This window comes from Lucilia sericata, unplaced genomic scaffold, assembly GCF_015586225.1.
Source record: "Lucilia sericata isolate MDLA Ls3-8-SP2 unplaced genomic scaffold, ASM1558622v1 Contig000018F_arrow, whole genome shotgun sequence".
NCBI classification, from domain to species: Eukaryota; Metazoa; Arthropoda; class Insecta; order Diptera; family Calliphoridae; genus Lucilia; species Lucilia sericata.
Window position 1 is genome coordinate 745,757 of NW_023994057.1, and position 19,497 is coordinate 765,253.

A 19,497-nucleotide genomic window follows, 5' to 3' on the forward strand; every position below is an offset into this window, starting at 1 on the left:
AAATCGGCTACAAGCCGATTCAACTAAATTTTTTAACGATATTAAATAGAAACGGAATTCGAGTGATGATTACAAGACTGGATTTTGCATGAAAAAAATTGAAAATTGTCATTAAAAAAGCAACAATCAGCTCAAACACAAATGTTTTTCAAAGAAAAATACTCATAGTTTAAGTAGTCAATATAACGAAGTTTGGGCCGTTTGTATTTTGAATTATTTTTTACTATTTTATTATTGTTTTAGCGTTAGTATTTGGTTAAGGTACTTTCAGACAACAATACTGTATTAATACTTGTCAAAAATGTTTGTATCATAATACAATTTTCTAATCTAAACATAATTTGTGTTTTTATTTTTAAAATTATTGCTAATTTTTTTTTTTTTTTGGCAAACGGTCGGCATTCATAAATTTTTTAAAACAATTCAAAAACTTTTTATTATTAAACGTATTTTCATATTTGGTGAAAATTTGCTGAAAATTTTTCGGAGTCAAGGCTTTGTCTTTAAGTCGAATTAGCGCATGTCTCTGTACCCTAAACAGAGTTGCCAAGCCCGTACTAAAATGTAAACTAAACATACTTTTTCATACAACTCTGCAAAGTGGTGAGTAAAGGAGAATTGAAGCAATGCCTCTAAAAATATTGTAAAAAATGTTACATTTAAATACATAGATAATTTATTAGATATTTATTTAACAAAAAACATACAAGAAATTACAATGTATTCCTGTTAATTTATACTTAATCAATATTTTCCACTAGCTTTCAATTTTCTTCATTATCGAATAATTACTTTCATCATCCATTTGATGATGTTCTAAATGTTTCATATAGGCCAAAAAACATGTCCACAATAAGCTACATACACTAATGAAAGGAACCCTATTACGTTCAGGTATTACAGAGAAATTAATGGTGGCTACAATCGGCCATATAGATGCACCAATCTAAAATGGCAAACAATTATAATTAACTGAAACTTGCTAAAAACTAAAGGCGTCTGTATGATTACACTGACCTTATAGGTAGGCCAAAACTTTTTGCTCACTTCAGCTGCAGCTTCCTCTATTGTTTTCAATTCTAATATGCTCATGAAGAAATAAAAGCATGTCATGGCCGCAGGAGTGTATGATATCGTTTCAACAGCTGCTTTCATGACGGCTGTCTTCAAGGATGTTTGGGGCCACATCGCAGAAGAAATCTAAGAATCGATAAGATTACGATGATAAGCGTCTTAATTAAAATTGATTTTGTTGTCTAGTTTAAGCGGACAAAGTAACGGATTAAACATGAGCAAGATTATTAAAAAAATCAGTAAAATTGGCTCCAAGCCAAACCCGGCAACCTTAGTAAAACAAATTTTAATGGCAAATCTTGTGAAATGGATGTTTTCATGATGTGGGGAATGTTTTATGCATATGAATACTTTATGGGCTTTGTGTCTTCTCACCATTATTGTGATGAAAGTGCCATCTTTCCTTTAAATTCTTTTTATTAAAAAATTTTGTAAAATTTTTCTTTAAAATATCTAAATATATATTTTAGTCCATAACCCTATCAAAAACATTTAAAAATCCTAGCCCTTCGGCATAAAATGAGGCCCAAATGACCAGTAATATACTGTCCGTTTTAAGTTATTCGAATTTAACTACTGATTTTGGTTCATTTCAAATGCGGAGTTGACCATTCGATCCATAAATATTAATCGGTAAATAAAATCAGTTTTTAGAAAAGAAACAAGTTTTTATATTTACAGTACTTTTCGCTTATAGTCTTAATTGCACACAAATTGAGGGCTATATCGCTAAAGTGATTATAAACAATTTTTTTTTGTATATGTCACAATGTGCTTATAAAGAAAATCTTATACATATGTATATTAATTTTTTCTGAATATAAAAAAAATTAAATTCATGTTTATTAAAGAAATATTTTCATAAACTCATTATATTAAAAAAAATATTGTTTACATTCTTTAAAAAAATCAATAATTTTTGTTTGTTTTTGATGTACTATACATCCTCCTATCAACCTAACCTAGTTTGTTTTAAGCTTGAGGATGTTGGTTACAGTTGTATCTTCTATATTTTTTAAATAAAAAAATTTGAATTTATATCTTTCTCTAAGCAAAATATCTACTGCATTTAAAATTTCTTTAATCGAAAATCGTTTTTCTTCAACAAAATCTTCTTCATTTGGACAGTTACTAGTTAATTTACAATACATTTTTTGTAGTAGTAGTGGATAGCGACTTTAAAAACTATTTTTTTAGAAAAAAATTTCGTGTGTGACAATATCGTGACGTTTTTTCATATAACATGACTTTTAATATGTCAAAAGTGCTTATATCAGAAATGGACTATAAAGCAATATTTTTATATGAAATTCGATAGAGACATTTAAATCTAATAAAATTGACAATATGACTAATGTGACTATAACAGTGATAACTATAAACGAAAACTACTGTATATTGAAAATGAATGGCTTTTATTTGCTTTTATACCAATATATTTTTTTCCTGGCAATAAAGACCAAGGATATTTACACATAATTGATAGGGTTATGTACCAGACTATGTAATTAAATATTTTACATCAAAATTTAAAAAAATAATTTTTGAGAAAATACCTTTTATTGTTAGACGGTACACTAAGCCCACAAACTGTGATTTTAGCTTATGTAAATCCTTTCGAACTTCATGAAAACATTACCTCTGGATCCTATTTTGGAAGAAATTATGGAATCCTCTAAAACTTATGTGTTTTAGCAAATCTCTGTCAAATAAGGACTTAGTATAAAAATTTTATCTTTGCAGCAGTCCAAGTTTGACTTGTGCATTTTTCTGAAGTAGTTGAATTTTTTTTAGTCTATTTTAAGTTACAAACGAAGAAATTCAAATTTGTTTCTAATAGCTTAATAAATATACTAATGATACTCGAACAACATTTCCCAGCAAAAAATAATTGATGTCATACTTTACAAACCACATCTTAATCACATCTTAAAATGCGATTTCATATTTTTTACTTTTATAAACCAAATATTCCCAGCAAAAAAAGTGTGGAAAAAGATGTAGAATTTTCATCACAACTAGTAACCCGAAGTGCTTCAAATTCGGGTGTAAAACCTATGAATTTTACATTAGCGTGTCATTGGAGGGATGTTGTTCATTTTTGGCAGCTTTGAACTACATCTGATCTTATTTTTAGAAGCAGTAAAAATCCGATATTTGGATGTCAAAAATAAAACACATTCTCTTAATGACACGCTTATGTAAATTTCACTACTCTTTCACCAAATCTTGATGTACTTCAAATATCTTATTTGTAATGACTTTTCCACATCTCTTTCCTCACTTTTAACTGGGGTTTCATTTGTAAGGTGTCCAGATTTGGCTTGGAGCGACTAGATGTATTTCTATAGTGAAAGTTTTTGATATTGTGCACTGTTAAATTATGTATGTATGTATGTATGTATGTATGTATGTATGTATGTATGTATGTATGTATGTATGTATGTATGTATGTATGTATGTATGTATGTATGTATGTATGTATGTATGTATGTATGTATGTATATAGTTTTGTAATAAATATTTTCAAACAATTACCTTAAACCAACCATAAATTGTGGGCGCCACAAAAAAGCCTCCATATAGACTAAATCGCAGAACACGCCACCAATCGTAATTTCCTTAAAAAATAATTCGGTACTGAGTTTTACAAATAAACCTTTTATTTAACTATAAATTTACCCCATCGTTTTCCTTCAAACGTTTGTTGAATTAAACTGCTCGTTGGCCATATGAAACTGTAGGAAATCATACCCCTCACAATCGGATATTTCGTTATTAATACTTTGAATTTCTGTAGGAGCATAGACATTTTACCACTTCTTTGTTGTGCTAAAATGAGGAAATTGTTTTTGTTTTTTCATGAGAACCCTTATAAATTTTAAAAAGCACAAGCGGTAACAAACATTGACCTTGATTAGACGTTTGAATGCAAAAGGGCGGGTAGAAAAGTTTAGCTAAACTCATGTTATCAATACCTTCAGTGAAAACGGTACCTACGTATATATGTAGGCCATGTATTATTTGGTGTTAATTTTGTATGTTAAAACCTAATTTCACCAATGCAAATGCTTTTTATAAAAACCTTTGGTAAACTGTAACAGATCATCATAACGGTAGTGAATTTCTAACTGGAAACGTAATGGAAAACAAACAATGCTTGTTGCTGGCGCTTGTTGCATGCGTGGCCATTGAATATTCCGAGGGATTCGATAGTAAAATTGTAAATGGTTCGATGGCTTTGCCTGGCGAATTTCCATTCATGGTAAGATTTGTACATTCTCATTATGTTTTTTTTATTTCACAAAAAACGCTCTAAAGGTCTCTCTGAGACGAGCATCGTCAGGTCGTCACTCCTGTGGTGCTTCTCTCTTGAACCGCGTTTGGGTTTTGACTGCTGCTCATTGTGTGGTTAAATCAAAGCCGAGTCAAATAAATGTACAGTACGGAAGCATTGAATTGGATCAGAATTCAACGGATCTGGCAAATGTATCAAAAATATTTGTCCACGAAGGCTATGAACCAGCTAATCAATATATACATGACATTGCTTTGTTGAGACTCGAGAAACCGGCTAATGTAGAAAAAGATTTTGTCGGCATTCGATTGCCAGAATTGAATGCCACCACTGACAATAAAACACCAGTTACGTTAATCGGCTGGGGCTTAAACGCGGTAAGCGAGTGTTAAAATAGGTACCAGTTGAAATTAATTAATTAAATTATTTAATGCAATTTTAGACGGGTGGAGTAGTACAACAGTTCTTGCAAAAAGTTGATTTAGAAATATTTGACGATGACGAATGCAGTAACAGGCATGGTGTACAGATGCATTCGACAACTATTTGTGCCGGTGTGCCAGAGGGCGGCAAAGGACAATGCAGTGGTGATTCTGGTGGTCCTTTACTTTTGAATGGTACTCAAGTTGGAATTGTTTCGTGGTCTCGTAAACCTTGCACAAGACCTCCATATCCAGGAGTTTTCACTGAAGTATCCGCCTATGTTGGATGGATTTTGGAAACAATTCTCGACGCTGAGGATGATGAAGATAACAATACCGAAGGACTTGAGCAAATATTAAGTGGAAATTTAATAATAGTTCGTGCTAAAAATCCCTTAAATGTGAAACAATTTTAATAAATAGTTTAATAGAATAATATACAAACAATCATAATATAACTTGTGTTTTACTGCAAATTCCTATTAAAGGATTGATGTGGTTTTCAGTTTTTCATCCATTATATAAAAACTATCTAAATATTTTGAAATTATTTTGTAATTAAAAGTGTTTTATTGCAGGTATCATTGCGTTTAAAAAAATCCAAAAGACACTTTTGTGCTGGAACCATTATAAAGAACAATTGGATTTTAACAGCTGCACACTGTTTTACTTACGTTAAAAAGGCCGACGAGTTCCTCATTCAGTACAACTCCACACATCTCAATCCTAAGCAGCCACAATATGCGGTTGCTTTAGATATAATAAAACATGAGGGATATAATCCAACCATCACAATTCATGATATAGCACTAGTCAAACTGAAAGAATCTACCAGCTTATTTAAGAATTTATATAAAGTAAAATTGGATAATGGTAACAACGAGAGCTATGAAAATATCACTGGAACCTTGGTAGGATGGGGCTTAAATGGGGTAACTAAATTGGTAACTCTCAAATACTTGAGCAAATTTACCATAGAATTTTATTTCTTCATTTTTTAGACCAATGGCGCACTTGCAATTGAATTAGAAAAGGTACACATGGAAATAATCACTTTAGAAGAATGCCGCCAACAACTGAAATCAATCATTCACATTTCAAATCTGTGTGCTGGAGGAGTTGAGAACGGTCAATGTTCTGGAGATTCTGGTGGACCATTATTGTATGCAAATAAGCAGATTGGTGTAGTTTCATGGAGCTTAAAACCTTGCGCTTCTAAGCCGGGTATTTTTACTAATTTATCGTATTATACTAAATGGATACAGGAAAAAGTTGCAAGCAATAACACACTAATCAATTAATTAAATGCACTTTATTATAAATATTTTAACAACAAAAACAAACCTTGCTTATATACATACATATGTATGTATGTATGTATGTATGTATGTATGTACGTTAATTACTAAAATTGTTCTAACTATTTCTAACACGGAATTTTATTGTTCAATTGTATTCCTCACATTCGATTCGTGGTGATCGACTAGTTCCTTTCTCTTCATGTAGGCCAAAAATGTGGTCCACATTAAACTACAAATACTTACAAAAACAAGTCGATTTCTTTCGGGTATCACGGAGAAATTTATTGTCTGTAAAATCGGCCATATGCAAATTCCGACCTAAAAAGTATACATATGTAAATAAAACTATATTAAATAATTTATTCAATCGGGGAAGTACCACTAACGTGTGCTTACCTTAAATGTGGGTAAAAATTTCTCTTTTGTTTCTTCGACTGCCTCTGAAAAAGATTTCATTTCCAATAACGACATACCCATGAAAAAGCTGGCACAAGCAAATGGACCATAAGATATTTGTTCAATGGCAGCCTAAATAAATTAAATAATATACATACTTCTATATTTGTATAAACATATGTAAGGGGTTTTACCTTTAACAGACCAATTCTCACATTCATTTGAGGCCACATGGCAGAAGTTAATCTAAACCAACCATATAATGATGGGGCTACGTACAGAGATCCGAATAAACTAAATCTTAACATGCGCATATAGTCATAGGTTTCTGTCATTTTGAAAATTATAAATTATATACATAGTTCGAGTTGAAACTTCATGTTCAGAATGGGTATACTTACTTAAATTTTTACCCTCTAGTGTTTGTTGTATTAAACTTCCGGTGGGCCATAAGATCGCATAGGATATTGATCCTCTGATCAAGGGGTGAGTAGTGGTAAAAGCACGCCATTGTGTTCTTATAAAGTTAAGTGTTAAAGGTACCATTCTATTTGTTGATTTTAATTATTAAAAAATACATTTTGAGTTAACAAATTTAAATATCATGTATGTTTGAACTAACCGGTGCAATTTTTGAACAAAACTTTACTCATCGTTATTTTACCATTTTCAAATTGTTAAACGATTTTAGAAGAATCCAATCATTTTCGGAATTGGATTTGAAAACGTAAAAAATATACATACATATGTATGTGAGAGTCATACAGATGTATGTGCATGGTGTCCCGTAGACCACTTTTTTGGAGGAATACCTCTCAAACGATGCGTTTTAATGTACTTAATACGAGAAAAATAAAAAACAATTTTTTTGAAAAGGTCTTCAGTTCCCTACCTGGTTCTCTTGATCTCAGTACAATACGTTTAACACAATTTTCTGCAATCTTTTCGAAATAGGTCTCAAAAATTACGTAGTTTTGAGCTTATCGCGGGAAAACTAAGTAGAAGTTTTGTTAAAGTATTTCTGGTCCGCAAAACGATATTTAGTGTATTATTTCATATTTTTAATGCTCTATTCGACTTTACTATAACAATTTGCATATTTGCAAAAATGTCAACAGTTATATGCCTAATGTACATACATTGGTTTAATGAAACTCAATGAATGATTCGTTGTTTTGTTTTTGTTCAATAAAGAATTGAATGTAAAACATACATACATATGTATTAAATTGAATTTCATTAAAGCAATGTAGGTTTTTCTCGTTTTCAAATACAATTCCAACAACGATTGGATTATATGACAATCCTGAAAACTCCTTCTGTAGTTTTAAGGAATTCCAGCAATTTGTTTAACATTGTCACGAATTTTACGTATGTATTTATGTATGTACAATTGTATTTTAATGCTTATTCATCAATGAATTTACAGACTTATCGACGCCACTATATTTTGTATAATTAATTTAAATTCCGTTGATACACATCTGATACAACATTCACAAGCAATATGAACAAAAGACTTAAAGGAAATAAAAAATCAAGTTCAAGGCCGTAATTTTCTTGTAAAACAAGGTCAATGTTTCGGAAAAGCTTTTTTTAAATATTTCATATTTCATTAAAATTACCTCATATAATGTACGTTGAATTCGTATGTATATATTTTAAGATATACAGAAAAATTATTTAATTTAATGCACATACACATGCATAAATTTGTGCGATTATTTGAAAAATTATTCTGAACTATTTATTTTTTGTTCACTGATGTAAATGCTACAATAGTTGAGCGTGCACTAAATTGCATTTTTACTCAAATATATTTTTGTTGCAATTTTCTAATGATGGGACAGGCAACGACGTCATCAATTGCTTAAATTTCCTAAAAATTGACCGAATCTCTTTTTAATTAAAAATAATATATTTTTATTTTGACGAATTTAAACGAATTAGTGGTGTACAGAACTAAAATTTAAATCATTTCGTGGATAAAAGTTCGATACCATATCGTCAGTATATTATTGGTTTGACCTATACACCAAACACTTGTTATTGAGAAAAGCGACTTAGAAGATTTACATAAACTTTTCTCAAAATTTACGTGATAGATTTTTTTATAATTTTCTCATTTGATTTCGACATTAATTTTGAACAAAATTATAGATTTATACACCGTTATGTAAAATTGAAAAAAAGTTATTAAGTTTTTAATGGCAACAATAATTGCTGTTTAATGGTCTATATCAATTTTTTATTTTTGTTTTCACCTTTTAGGGTCTATATCCATACAAAATGAGTATTTTTTTATACCCATCATCAAATAAGATCCGAACGAAAACAGCTAGAGGGCTAAAATTTTTTAGTATATGTATTATATTATTATATCAAACTTTTGTAAGAGCCAAGCAAGGCTATTCTAATTCACATCACGAAGTTTGGGCAATTCCACAGTAATTGTTAAAATTATTGTAAAAATGCAATAAATCGAGTGTTAATATTTCCATTAATAAAATAGTAAAAAAATAAAACAGTAAAATAAATAAAATAATTAAATAAATAGTAAAAAAAATAAGCGAACTGGGAAATTTTAGATAGCTTAATGAAAGTTGACACAAGGCGTCATCTTTATTCAGGGACTAAGAGCGTTTTTTCGAGTTTGCAATTAAATGCCAATTAATATTCAAATAAATTAATATACAACGAAATTTAATCTAATGTTATTCCCCTTTGGCGTTTTTGAGTTCCATTAATCCAATGTATGCTAAGCGATATTGTATTTGGGGGCCAAAAGTTACAAAAATAATTGTTTTTTTTTTAAATATCTCGCTTATTGTGTCCTATGACTACAGTTCTGTTGAAAATTAAATCTCCTTCTATGTTTGTCCATCATTAGTTCTTTTCAAGATATAGTGTTCCCAAAAATCATTTGATAGGTATCTTCTAAACGCTTCTTATGGTTCAGTTACGTAATATTGGAACGACTTTATGAAATATGAAACTACCTACATATGTATAATATAAATACCAATAGCAACACGACAATTGTAGTTAGGGCTCCAAACCATAATTACATAAACATCATTTTAGGAAATAGAAATAATGGCGATTGCCCAAAAAAATTAGGACCATACATTTTTAAGTTGATAAATGTGTCAATGTCCATGTTGAAATTGTCAGTTCATTAGGGTGCCTTGGAGTTGATAGTAGGTTATATTTTAGACCAAATGTTAATAACATATGCAATAGTCTGTCTGACTTTACGATATGTCACCGGAATCTGTTTCAACCTTTACATGTTAAAAAGTCAGTTGCACATTCTTTACTTACATACATACCTATGTCACATGTTAATTATTGTATTAAGGTTTATTTGACTACTAAAAAGGATTAAATTGATGGTACATAAAATTATTAGATTTGTATACGGACTTAGAGTAAGAGTTCGTTTCCTCACAATTGAAAAATTTTTTGAATCTTGACTTTGTCAATTATCTTAAATTTCGCTTGTTAATATGTATACCTGTATAAAATTATTAAACTTCAAGAACCTCAGCATATTGTACAAAAAATATTACATATTTACAAGATCTATTGGGAATACACAAATTATATAAGTAATATTTTTTCTATCATGATATCTGCTATACACAATTCAATATATGGACAATAATTTGTTGTTGTTGTAGCAGCGACACGTGTAAAGTCGGTGTGGCTGGGTTGACAATCCTTGGTCGTTGAACTCCAGGTCGTTCCGGTGCTAAGAACCGTTTATCGTTTTTTACATGAAATGATTGTACAACAATTAGGGTACATTGATGATCTTATTTTATATTTAGGTATGCACATTGGTTTCTCGGTGTAACGAAAGATATAATGTCAACCCCATTCGTAAAAACGAAAAATTCGTTAAACGAAATAACAATTTTTCCATAATTTAATGATAAAAATATGGTAACGGAAGATAGGAAGTTCAATTTTTAATGCGTTCATATAGATTGTGCCTATTCTATGCATTTTTCTGCAGTTTGTTAAATATAGAAACATTTTTCGTTAAACTTAAAAATAAACCAAAATAAAAGACTTCAAGAAGGAAATTTATTAAAATTAGATAAAGTAGATTTTATTTCCATGTGTAAAATTCTGTACCTATATTTTCGAGTAATTTTGTTGACAAACAATTCCATTTCTCTCTATATTTTGAAATAATCACAATATTTCTTTAATTAAAGATTTTTACGTTAAAATGTAGGTATATCTTCTTTTAAAAACTTTGTTTTTAATTCACAAAATTATTTTTTATACCTATACCTATAAATTTAATTTCTATTGAAAGATTTTTTAGAGATTCTAAATCCATTTAGTTGGATTTAGAATCTAAATTAATTAATTTAAGCCTTTTGGATTATTATGAAGTTTAGTTGTCTTTTTGTCTTATTTTCACCACACTTTATAAACAATTTTTTAGAAATTCGTACAAAATTTACCATTTATTCGTATAAGGTACATACTCAATGGAAAAATTTGCCCGTTCGTTAAATCCCGCACTCGCTAAACTAAGTATTCGTTAACCCAGCTAAACCAGTATATTTGTGGGGGTCATTAGGAGGAATGGATGTTCTCATAGATAATAAGAATACTTGTAATACCTATAATTTTATTGACCAAGTGGCTACATGTATAACATTTGAATAAAATACGACTGTCAAATTTTCCATCCGTATTTTCTTTCAATGTGTGATGTTTAATTACATATTTGCGTTTACGATCTCATCCGTTCTCTTCTACAAATTTTCTTCTATAAATTCTTTATTAACAATCTGTCTTTAAAAAATAACAAAATAGTAAGGCGCAATTTACATGAAGACTTTTCAGACGTCTGTTTTTTCCAATTCTCTTTTGAGAATCTTCCAAAAAATCATGAACATTTATACGGTGATTTTTACATGCAACTATGCATGTCTTTTTTTGATGTTTAATTGTATAATCCTTTTTAATTACTTATTCGTAATAAAAATAAAATGAAATTTTTAACATAAAAACCATTTAATTTGATTTAAAAAAATTTTATTACACGCTATAGTATTTTTTTAATGAAAATTTTAATGTTTTCATGTAAAAAAAAGACATAATTATTTTTTTACATGAGCATAATATCAACAGTACGAATGAGTTTAAAGAGGAATGTCAAAAACAATCATGAAAAACCCAAATCATGTTTGTTTTCTTACCCCCCATTCTTCTCTACACCGCTCAACACCAATCATCGACAAACATGAAAACAGACGTCTGGGCAAACACGAAAAAAAATCATCATGTAAATTGGGTGTAAGTGGTTAGTTTTTCATTATGAATAAGCCCGTGGTATAATTACTATATTGTTTCAATTATGAAAAAAAGTAATCATTATCGTAGATTATGTGATTTTTTTTTTTTAATTTTATAATTTAATAAATTACTTTTTCTATTTATTTTAACGTTTTTTAATCGCTACATTAGTGTCATTATTATAACGTCATAATTTGTAGTAAAACAAAACCAAACATGTGATGGCCATCAGCTGTTTTTTAATGAAATACTTCCGCAAATATTTCTTGTAACAGTATTTATTTTACATTTTGTATCGATTTTATAGATGATGCGTTTGTATTCCAAAATCATTTATTAAATTCTCCTATATATTTATTTTTCCTTAAATTTTCATGGAAATATTTGTATTAGATAATAAAATTATGACATTGATTTGATAACGTAATTATTTGTTCAAAAATTGCAAAACTCTTTTTTGTGGATCACACTTACACGCATTTAAAATATTTATATTATTATAATTAATTTTGTACTTTGGATTAAATTCTATAAATAGTTAGTTAGTTACAATAAATTTAATTTATTTTATCACATTATTTTGTTTCAACGCAAAAAAATTACATTATCGTCGGACAAAGCAGTAATTTCGTACTGAGCGACATACAATAACAAAGGCGGCGGCAAACACTAAAACTTTAGGCGGCGGCTTAAAATCGACTGTAAGCCGACTAATACCCCGTTCACATGATGCAATTATTCGTCATGCTCTCATTCATCATTCAACCCCCAATTACATACTGAATGACATGATTGACCATACAAAATTTCAGATGCAAATTACACAAGCTCTACGTAATTCAGTTTGAATTACGTACGAATTACGTTATGTAAAAAAGTGATGCTCGGTACATCGTTTGGCTTAAAAAGTGTTCTCCGTTTTGAGACAATTTGTCCAGTGGACGAATGGTGTTCTATAAATCGACTTTCGAAGAATCGAACAATCGACTTTTTGTCGAAAAAAGTCGAAAAGTCGATAACTCAACTATCGTCTGTGAAAAAAGTCGAAAAGTCGACTTTGTGAATAAAAGTCGAAAAAAGCCGAAAAGTCTGAAAGTCGAAAAGTCGAAAAAAGTCGATAAGTCGAAAAAAGTCGAATAAAGTCGAAGAAAGTCGAAAAAAGTCGAAAAGTCGTAAAAAGTCGAAAAGTCGGAAAAAGTCGAAAAAAGTCGGAAAAAGTCGAAAAATCGAAAATTGTAGAAACAAGTCAAAAGTAGTCAAAAATTTAAAAAAGTGGAAAAAAAGTCAAAAACTTTAAAATAGTCGGAAAAAAGTAGAAAGAAGTCGAAAATAGTCAAAAAGTCGAAAAAATCGAAAAAAGTCGGAAAAAGTCGAAAAGTCGACTATTTATAAAATACTTATAGTCGAAAAGTCTAAAAGTCGACTTGTATTTAAATGAAAAAAGCCGAAAAGTCGACTTTTCATAAAATGCAAAAGGTCGAAAAGTCGACTTTTAACTAAATGAAAAAAGTCGACTTTTCGTTTCAACTATAGAACCCTAGTGTTCGGTAATTAGAACACCATTGCTTGAGTATTTTCACAGCCTTGGTGTATAACAAGTAATTAATTATTAAAGCCATTCCTTTTAAGTCAGAGATTAACGCTTGTATTTATAAAAAAATCTTATTTTGCTTTTAATGCACTCAATAGTTAAAGCACACTTTAGCCTTAAAAACCATTAATAAAATTGTGATATTCATAAACAAATAATAAACGTATATTAACTATTGTGCTGATTTATGTTTAAGTTGGCAGCACTGTACAATATGGCTGTCATTTTATGTGTTAGTGTTGCGTACAATTAGGATAAAATATTCGTTGATTCGGTTTTCTTAATTTCATATTTTTGTTTATAATAGATTTTTGACAATAAAAACAAACGTTTAAGAAAAATAAATATATATATGGCTTTAATAAATGTCTATTTAGTTCAGATGTATAAATATAACATATAATTTCTAATTATTATTAAAAGTATCCGAATAACGGATATTTTGCGACAAAATATACATCACTATGACACATTTTCTTATTTTTACTTATTTTCCTTGTAATTTTTGATAAATTTTTGCAAATATTGATAAATTTCTTTGATATTTGACTAATTTTAATGCCGGCGAATATATTTTGCATTAGTATAATACTAATCAATATAATTTACATGGTTAATTACTTTATGGCATTATATTTAACCAACAAACTTTGAAAAAGCCAAATCAAATGATTTTGTCCATCATTTGATTGACAGACGGGCATTTCCAAATTTCCTAAAAATAGTGCTGGACAATTGAAATATTGTCAAATATTCATGCATTAATCCAATAATGCCTAGATTTGAGTTTTTTTCTCAAAATATAATCGTTTAAAAATTTTCTGGGATTTTATTTACAAATTTGTAAACGTTAAAATTAGAATTTTTAGATTTTATTTTAAGATAAACCATAATTAGTTTTCGCAATCAACCTAAAATTACCGGAAAAATCTTTATCTGAGAAAAAAATTGTTAAAAATCAACTTATTGTTGGCTTAAAGAAGGGTCGAGCCTACAATAAAATTCTTCTAATTGTCAATGGTTTATTGAAGGTGTTTTAAGCTATTTCACGTTTATAAATACGATTTTCCTGAATTTTGCTTAAAATTGTTTAATAAACCTAAAACAAGTTTTTATAAATACAGCCGTAAGAATGATACACTCGCAATTTATACATTTTTTCTCTAATTCTTATTTCTTTCACTTCATTCAAGAAAACATACCATTGATCTAAACAAAACATACGGGCATTTCCGTGAGAAGGTCTACCAAGACTGAACAAATAAAAACCTTTCTTATTTTTTAAGATAATTTAACAAAATTCGATACATGATCTTCTATTATACTAATGACAAAGTGTGTTGAAAATATTTAAAATTGGTCCATTATCTAACTTATGTACGTCTCATACAACCGGACGTCTAAATAATGCTTTAGAGAACATAATTTCGTTAAATTCGACCGTTAACTATACTTCCGATTTTTGTAATCGGATATCGTTCTCGTATCGGAAACGATAGTATTTACGGACTAAATTGTATCTTTCCCTATAATATCGTTTTTCCATGAAATTATAATATCGTTTTTGCTATCATAATTTCCAAAAATAACGATAGTAAAATCGCCTTTTCCAGCTTTTATTCTGTATGCTCTTTTGTTATCAAAATCTCATTTTAAAGGATATTTAACTAAATATTTCGCTAAAGTAAAATAACAAAATCCTGAAAAAGAAAAGATTGCATATATACATTCTTAGATACATTTCATAAAATCTGCGTTGTCATGCAAATACCTGAAACTTTTTCAAAATTGTGTACACGTCAACTTACCACAAAATTTTAATATAAAAATTCGCGTATTTCTTTTAGTTTTATATTATTTATATAAATTAAATTGATTTTATTTGAATTTTCTTAATAACTTTTCATGAAAATTTTGTATTTAAATTATTTTTATGTTTCAAATATTTTTCAAATGTTTGTATTTTTTATTGGAAACAAAATATTTAAAAACGAACCGACTTTTAAAGACTAGCTACAAGCTAACTATCATATAATGCGGGAGTACCCCAAAATTATCTGGAGAGCATTTTGTTTCGACATGTTTTCTCATGTTTCTTTATTATTTGGAATTTTGTTTTACATTTTTGTCATTTTCTTCTATACGTTGTGAAATTAGAGTCAGTAAATTGGAAAAATTAATTATAAAAGGTTAAATATTTCAAAACTCGGTCCCTAAATTCTAAATTCTGCTGATTAATACTGTAAATATAATACATTAACTGTTAACATTACACATAACATTTTAAAATTTATTTTAGATTTGGATCAATAGGAATCATGGAAATAATGAACAAATCATTCATAATTTTATGGATACCGGTGTTATTATTAGTTCCCCTGCAGAAAACTGATGTCTATTAATTTTAACGAACTAATACCATAACTTGTATTAAAGCGAAATGTAATTTAGATAACTAGTAGTTAAATTTTAAATATATTTGATTAAAATGTAATTAATTAATACAATAGGGAATACAAAAGAAAACTATTACTTGACTTTTCTGCAACTAACTTTAAGTTAGTTAATAAAGAGTTACCTTTAAGCTAATTTTTTAGTAACTAACATTAAGATAGTTACTAGTCAGTTGATCAGTTGATGTTAAAATAGTCAGTTGGCTCCATTAAAAATAATCCAAGAATCAACCATAACTAGTTGATGAAAAAGTCGGCTTTTAATGCATTTAAAGTTAGTTGAGTTGCTGGCAGGGTCGTGACCCTATATTCAAAAAGTGCGAACTCAATTTTGTGAGTTTTTGATGCAAAAGGATTCCTCAATGCATGATCCACTTCTGGTATAAATTTGAAACCAAAAAAGTAATTTTTACACTTTTAACAACAATTTTTGTTAATATGCTATCTCAAAGTTAAATTTTTATTGAAGAAAATAAGTGCTAACTTCCATACAAATTTTACAAAATTTTTTAAAACTCCAAATTTATTTAAAATTTATTTTGTATATTAACAAGATGAACATGCTGAACACAAAACAGGTGAAGATTAATAAATTGAATGTATAGTTTTTAATATATGATCATTTATATATTTGTATATAAAACCAGTTTTAGACTTTAAATAAAGTTTTTCCGAAAAATGTAAAGTTATTTCAGAAATCGTTTATAATACCAAGATCTATAATATTCTATGGGTCCAATTTAGAATTTTGATTATAAAAAGTCTTTAAATGTGCAAATTATGGAGTATTATTCAAAAAATATTGGTACTTTTTATATTCAAAAACTTTTCATAATTTAAAATATTTGTACTGAGAATAAGGAATAGTAAACAAGCAGATATGAAATGAGTTTTTCTACTTAAATGGTGTAAATGCATTTTATTGGACTTACTGGTTTGACTTATATCCCTTTAAAAAAACATTTCATAAAATTATAAAATAACGCATATTATTAGAAGAAATTTTTGTTCTATTCTTTGAACAAAACATGCTAACTTAGAACAAATATTTTTTTTTTGTCGACCAAAAAGTGCTATCTTAAATAAGTCGCTAAAATGTGCAAAATATTAAAATTTTTTCATAAGTAAGAATTAGTAAGGATGTTAAAAACGTATTATGGAAGAAATATTGTCTTTTAGTGCAATATTTCATGAATTAAATAGTTTTTTTGCTTTCCTGAAAACTAGACTTTATTGATTTAGCACTTTTTGAATATAGGGTATCGATATGTATACCGCTCACTAAAAAGGAATCGTTCAATTGAACTAGGTCGTTCGTGACCGACACAACTCTAAAAAAAGGGACGCGAGAAAGATCTATTAGGTGTAGTGTACTTAAAGCTGATACACGGTTGTCAGATCTTACAACGTTGTCAGTAAAATGTGCAGAAAATGTCCAACAATCGTGTGAACTTGCAATTTTTCTTTTGCAACGTTGTCAGAAAAAGCATTACTGACAATATTGCAAGATAAAATTTGTAAATTGACGCCGTTGTTAGACATTTTCTGCACATTTTACTGCTAACGTTGTACCAGTGTACACAAAGTAAATTAATAAAGTAGCGACACGAGTTGTTGTACAACAAACGTCTACAAAAACCACAGGCAATTTGTTTTTGTTCGAAATACTCACTTGTCAAAATTTGTTTACAAAAATGAACCAATAATTAATGGAAAATATGGCATTATTGTTGTACTTTCCAAAAAAATGTTGTTATTTATATTAAAAGTCACAGAGTTTTCTTTATTTTTTAAAAATTAGAACATTTTTAAAAATATTATACACTTAAAATACACTTTTTCACATTAAATACAACAAATTACTCAGAAATTTGTACAAAAGCAAGCGTTAAAATGAAAACAAATATGGCAACATAAACATTTTTGACAAGTAAGTCCACAAATAGCAAGTTTAAAAAAAATAGTCAGCTGTTCAAATGAGTCTACTTTATAAATTTACTTTGAGTGTACACTTAATAAGGTAGCCTCGTCCACACAGCTGGTCATCAGCTGTTACAATCTTATCTGTCAAAATTCCTGTTTATTTACATTAAGAAAAAATCGCAAAAGTTGTAAAAATTTTTCAAAAGTGAAAAAAATTATGTTTTTAAATAAGTTTTCTGGGTCAATTGCGATTAAATGTCTTTGTTGTCCTCCTCCCTTGATAAAATAAGAAAATCTTTTGCTCCGGCATACGTTCCAAATCAGATTAAAAAATTTTTAGCACAACCAATTACTTTCACAAAAAGCACGTTCTATTCGCAAAATTTGTCCTCCCAATAGTTATAGTTATGATTTTCAGGCATTCCACGTTTAATTAATTTAATATATTAATATTAATAGTTAAAATTTAAAATATTTGCTAAAAACTCGTATTTTTATTATGTTTATTTGTTGCTTTTTCATTCTCCGCATGCAGTTTATTTTGACAGATTGGATTATTTCACAATAACAAATCGCCTGTTGTTTTTGTATTGTTGTATTTGTTGTAGCGACGAGGCTACCTTATTAAGTGTACACTGCGTTGTACAATCTATCAACCGTGTATACATAGCTTTATTTTACAATTTATTTAATATTTATCTCATTTGATTTTAAAATAGTATTAAATTGTTCTTGAAAAATGAAATCTTGATATTTTTTTGCTATATTTGCGCAGCATAACGACTGTTTCGGATTATCTCGATAACATTTTATTAATTCTTCCCTCATCCTTGTAATAGTTTCATTAACATCTTCTACCCATGCCAACGGTTTCCCAATCATCGTTTCAACTCGCTCGACTGATTTGTCGAATTGGTATTCTTCTAATTCATTGTATTTCTTTAGAAAAACATCTTGAGCCTGTGTCCAATTGTGTGGCACTTCTTGAACGGATCCATATTTCAAATGGGCTTTTTGATTTTCCTCTTGGCTTTCCATGGTATCATCTAATTTCTTCTGCTTCTGGTCTTCAACGCCCACCAATCGGGAGACTACTGATGGAGTAACTTGTAATGATAGACCTCGTTGGGGATTTTCTATGCGCACAGTTTGAGGTGTAGAGTTATGAGCTCCCATTTTTATGAAATAATTTAAATTGTGAAAAACAGTATTTATGCCATTTTACAAATAGTGATTCAACATTCCATATTTTTTCCAAATAACGTTTAAAATGTTTATACATATCGCTCATTGCCTTTAAAATAGCTATAACTCAACAAGGATTTTTAAGTTCTTAGTACAAATTCTAATAGAGAATTTTAAATATGTACATATGTACATATGCATGTATCTATGTATCATGTACTATGTACATATGTTTTTAAATGTCTTCCTATACAAATTTTTTAGTAAATGGAAATGTTAATGAAAATTAATGTACATAGAGGGGCCCAAAAATATCGATTTTGTTTGGATGGCTCTTATTTTGTTCATTAGTATAATAATGGAAACCTGTGACGGAAATCGATTGAAAGGTATAAAATTGGGTAATTAGTGGAACTTTCTGATTTCAACAAAAATTGTACCATTAAATTTATCCATCCATTTATTCAAAAGGACAAACAACAACCCAGCAAAAACTTACTTAAAATACTAAAATTTACCTATCATTTTAACA

The 19,497-nt window shown here is 28.8% G+C and overlaps 3 protein-coding genes across 9 annotated transcripts; 1 reads left to right on the forward strand and 2 right to left on the reverse strand.

The window, feature by feature from the left end:
• Nucleotides 1-482: 482 nt before the first annotated feature.
• On the reverse strand, nucleotides 483-12,475 carry LOC119606990 (mpv17-like protein). 7 transcript variants are annotated; one of them, XR_005231704.1, is made up of 8 exons: nucleotides 12,288-12,475; nucleotides 6,893-7,038; nucleotides 6,686-6,819; nucleotides 6,492-6,623; nucleotides 6,339-6,413; nucleotides 3,757-3,906; nucleotides 3,613-3,695; nucleotides 1,018-1,200 (listed from the first exon to the last, which is right to left on the reverse strand). XR_005231704.1 is itself a non-coding variant. In XM_037960677.1 (7 exons), the coding sequence occupies exons 3-7, from the start codon at nucleotides 6,397-6,399 to the stop codon at nucleotides 758-760; spliced, it is 666 nt and encodes a 221-aa protein (XP_037816605.1). In that variant the 5' UTR covers nucleotides 6,400-6,413; nucleotides 6,492-6,623; nucleotides 6,686-6,819; the 3' UTR covers nucleotides 484-757. The 7 variants fall into 7 exon arrangements, 5 of the variants coding, with proteins under 5 accessions (XP_037816613.1, XP_037816605.1, XP_037816633.1 ...); XM_037960677.1 differs by lacking the exons at nucleotides 6,893-7,038; nucleotides 12,288-12,475 and adding an exon at nucleotides 484-946; XM_037960719.1 differs by lacking the exons at nucleotides 1,018-1,200; nucleotides 3,613-3,695 and having other exon boundaries at nucleotides 3,740-3,906.
• Nucleotides 3,936-5,218, forward strand: LOC119606939 (trypsin-1). Its single transcript, XM_037960616.1, has 3 exons — nucleotides 3,936-4,339; nucleotides 4,396-4,749; nucleotides 4,815-5,218. Exons 1-3 carry the CDS (start codon nucleotides 4,217-4,219, stop codon nucleotides 5,208-5,210), a joined length of 873 nt encoding a protein of 290 aa, XP_037816544.1. The 5' UTR covers nucleotides 3,936-4,216; the 3' UTR covers nucleotides 5,211-5,218.
• Nucleotides 12,476-18,133: 5,658 nt separating the features above from the next.
• Nucleotides 18,134-18,988, reverse strand: LOC119607023. The gene has a single exon (XM_037960732.1). The coding sequence runs from the start codon at nucleotides 18,954-18,956 to the stop codon at nucleotides 18,465-18,467; it is 492 nt and encodes a 163-aa protein (XP_037816660.1). The 5' UTR covers nucleotides 18,957-18,988; the 3' UTR covers nucleotides 18,134-18,464.
• Nucleotides 18,989-19,497: the final 509 nt, after the last annotated feature.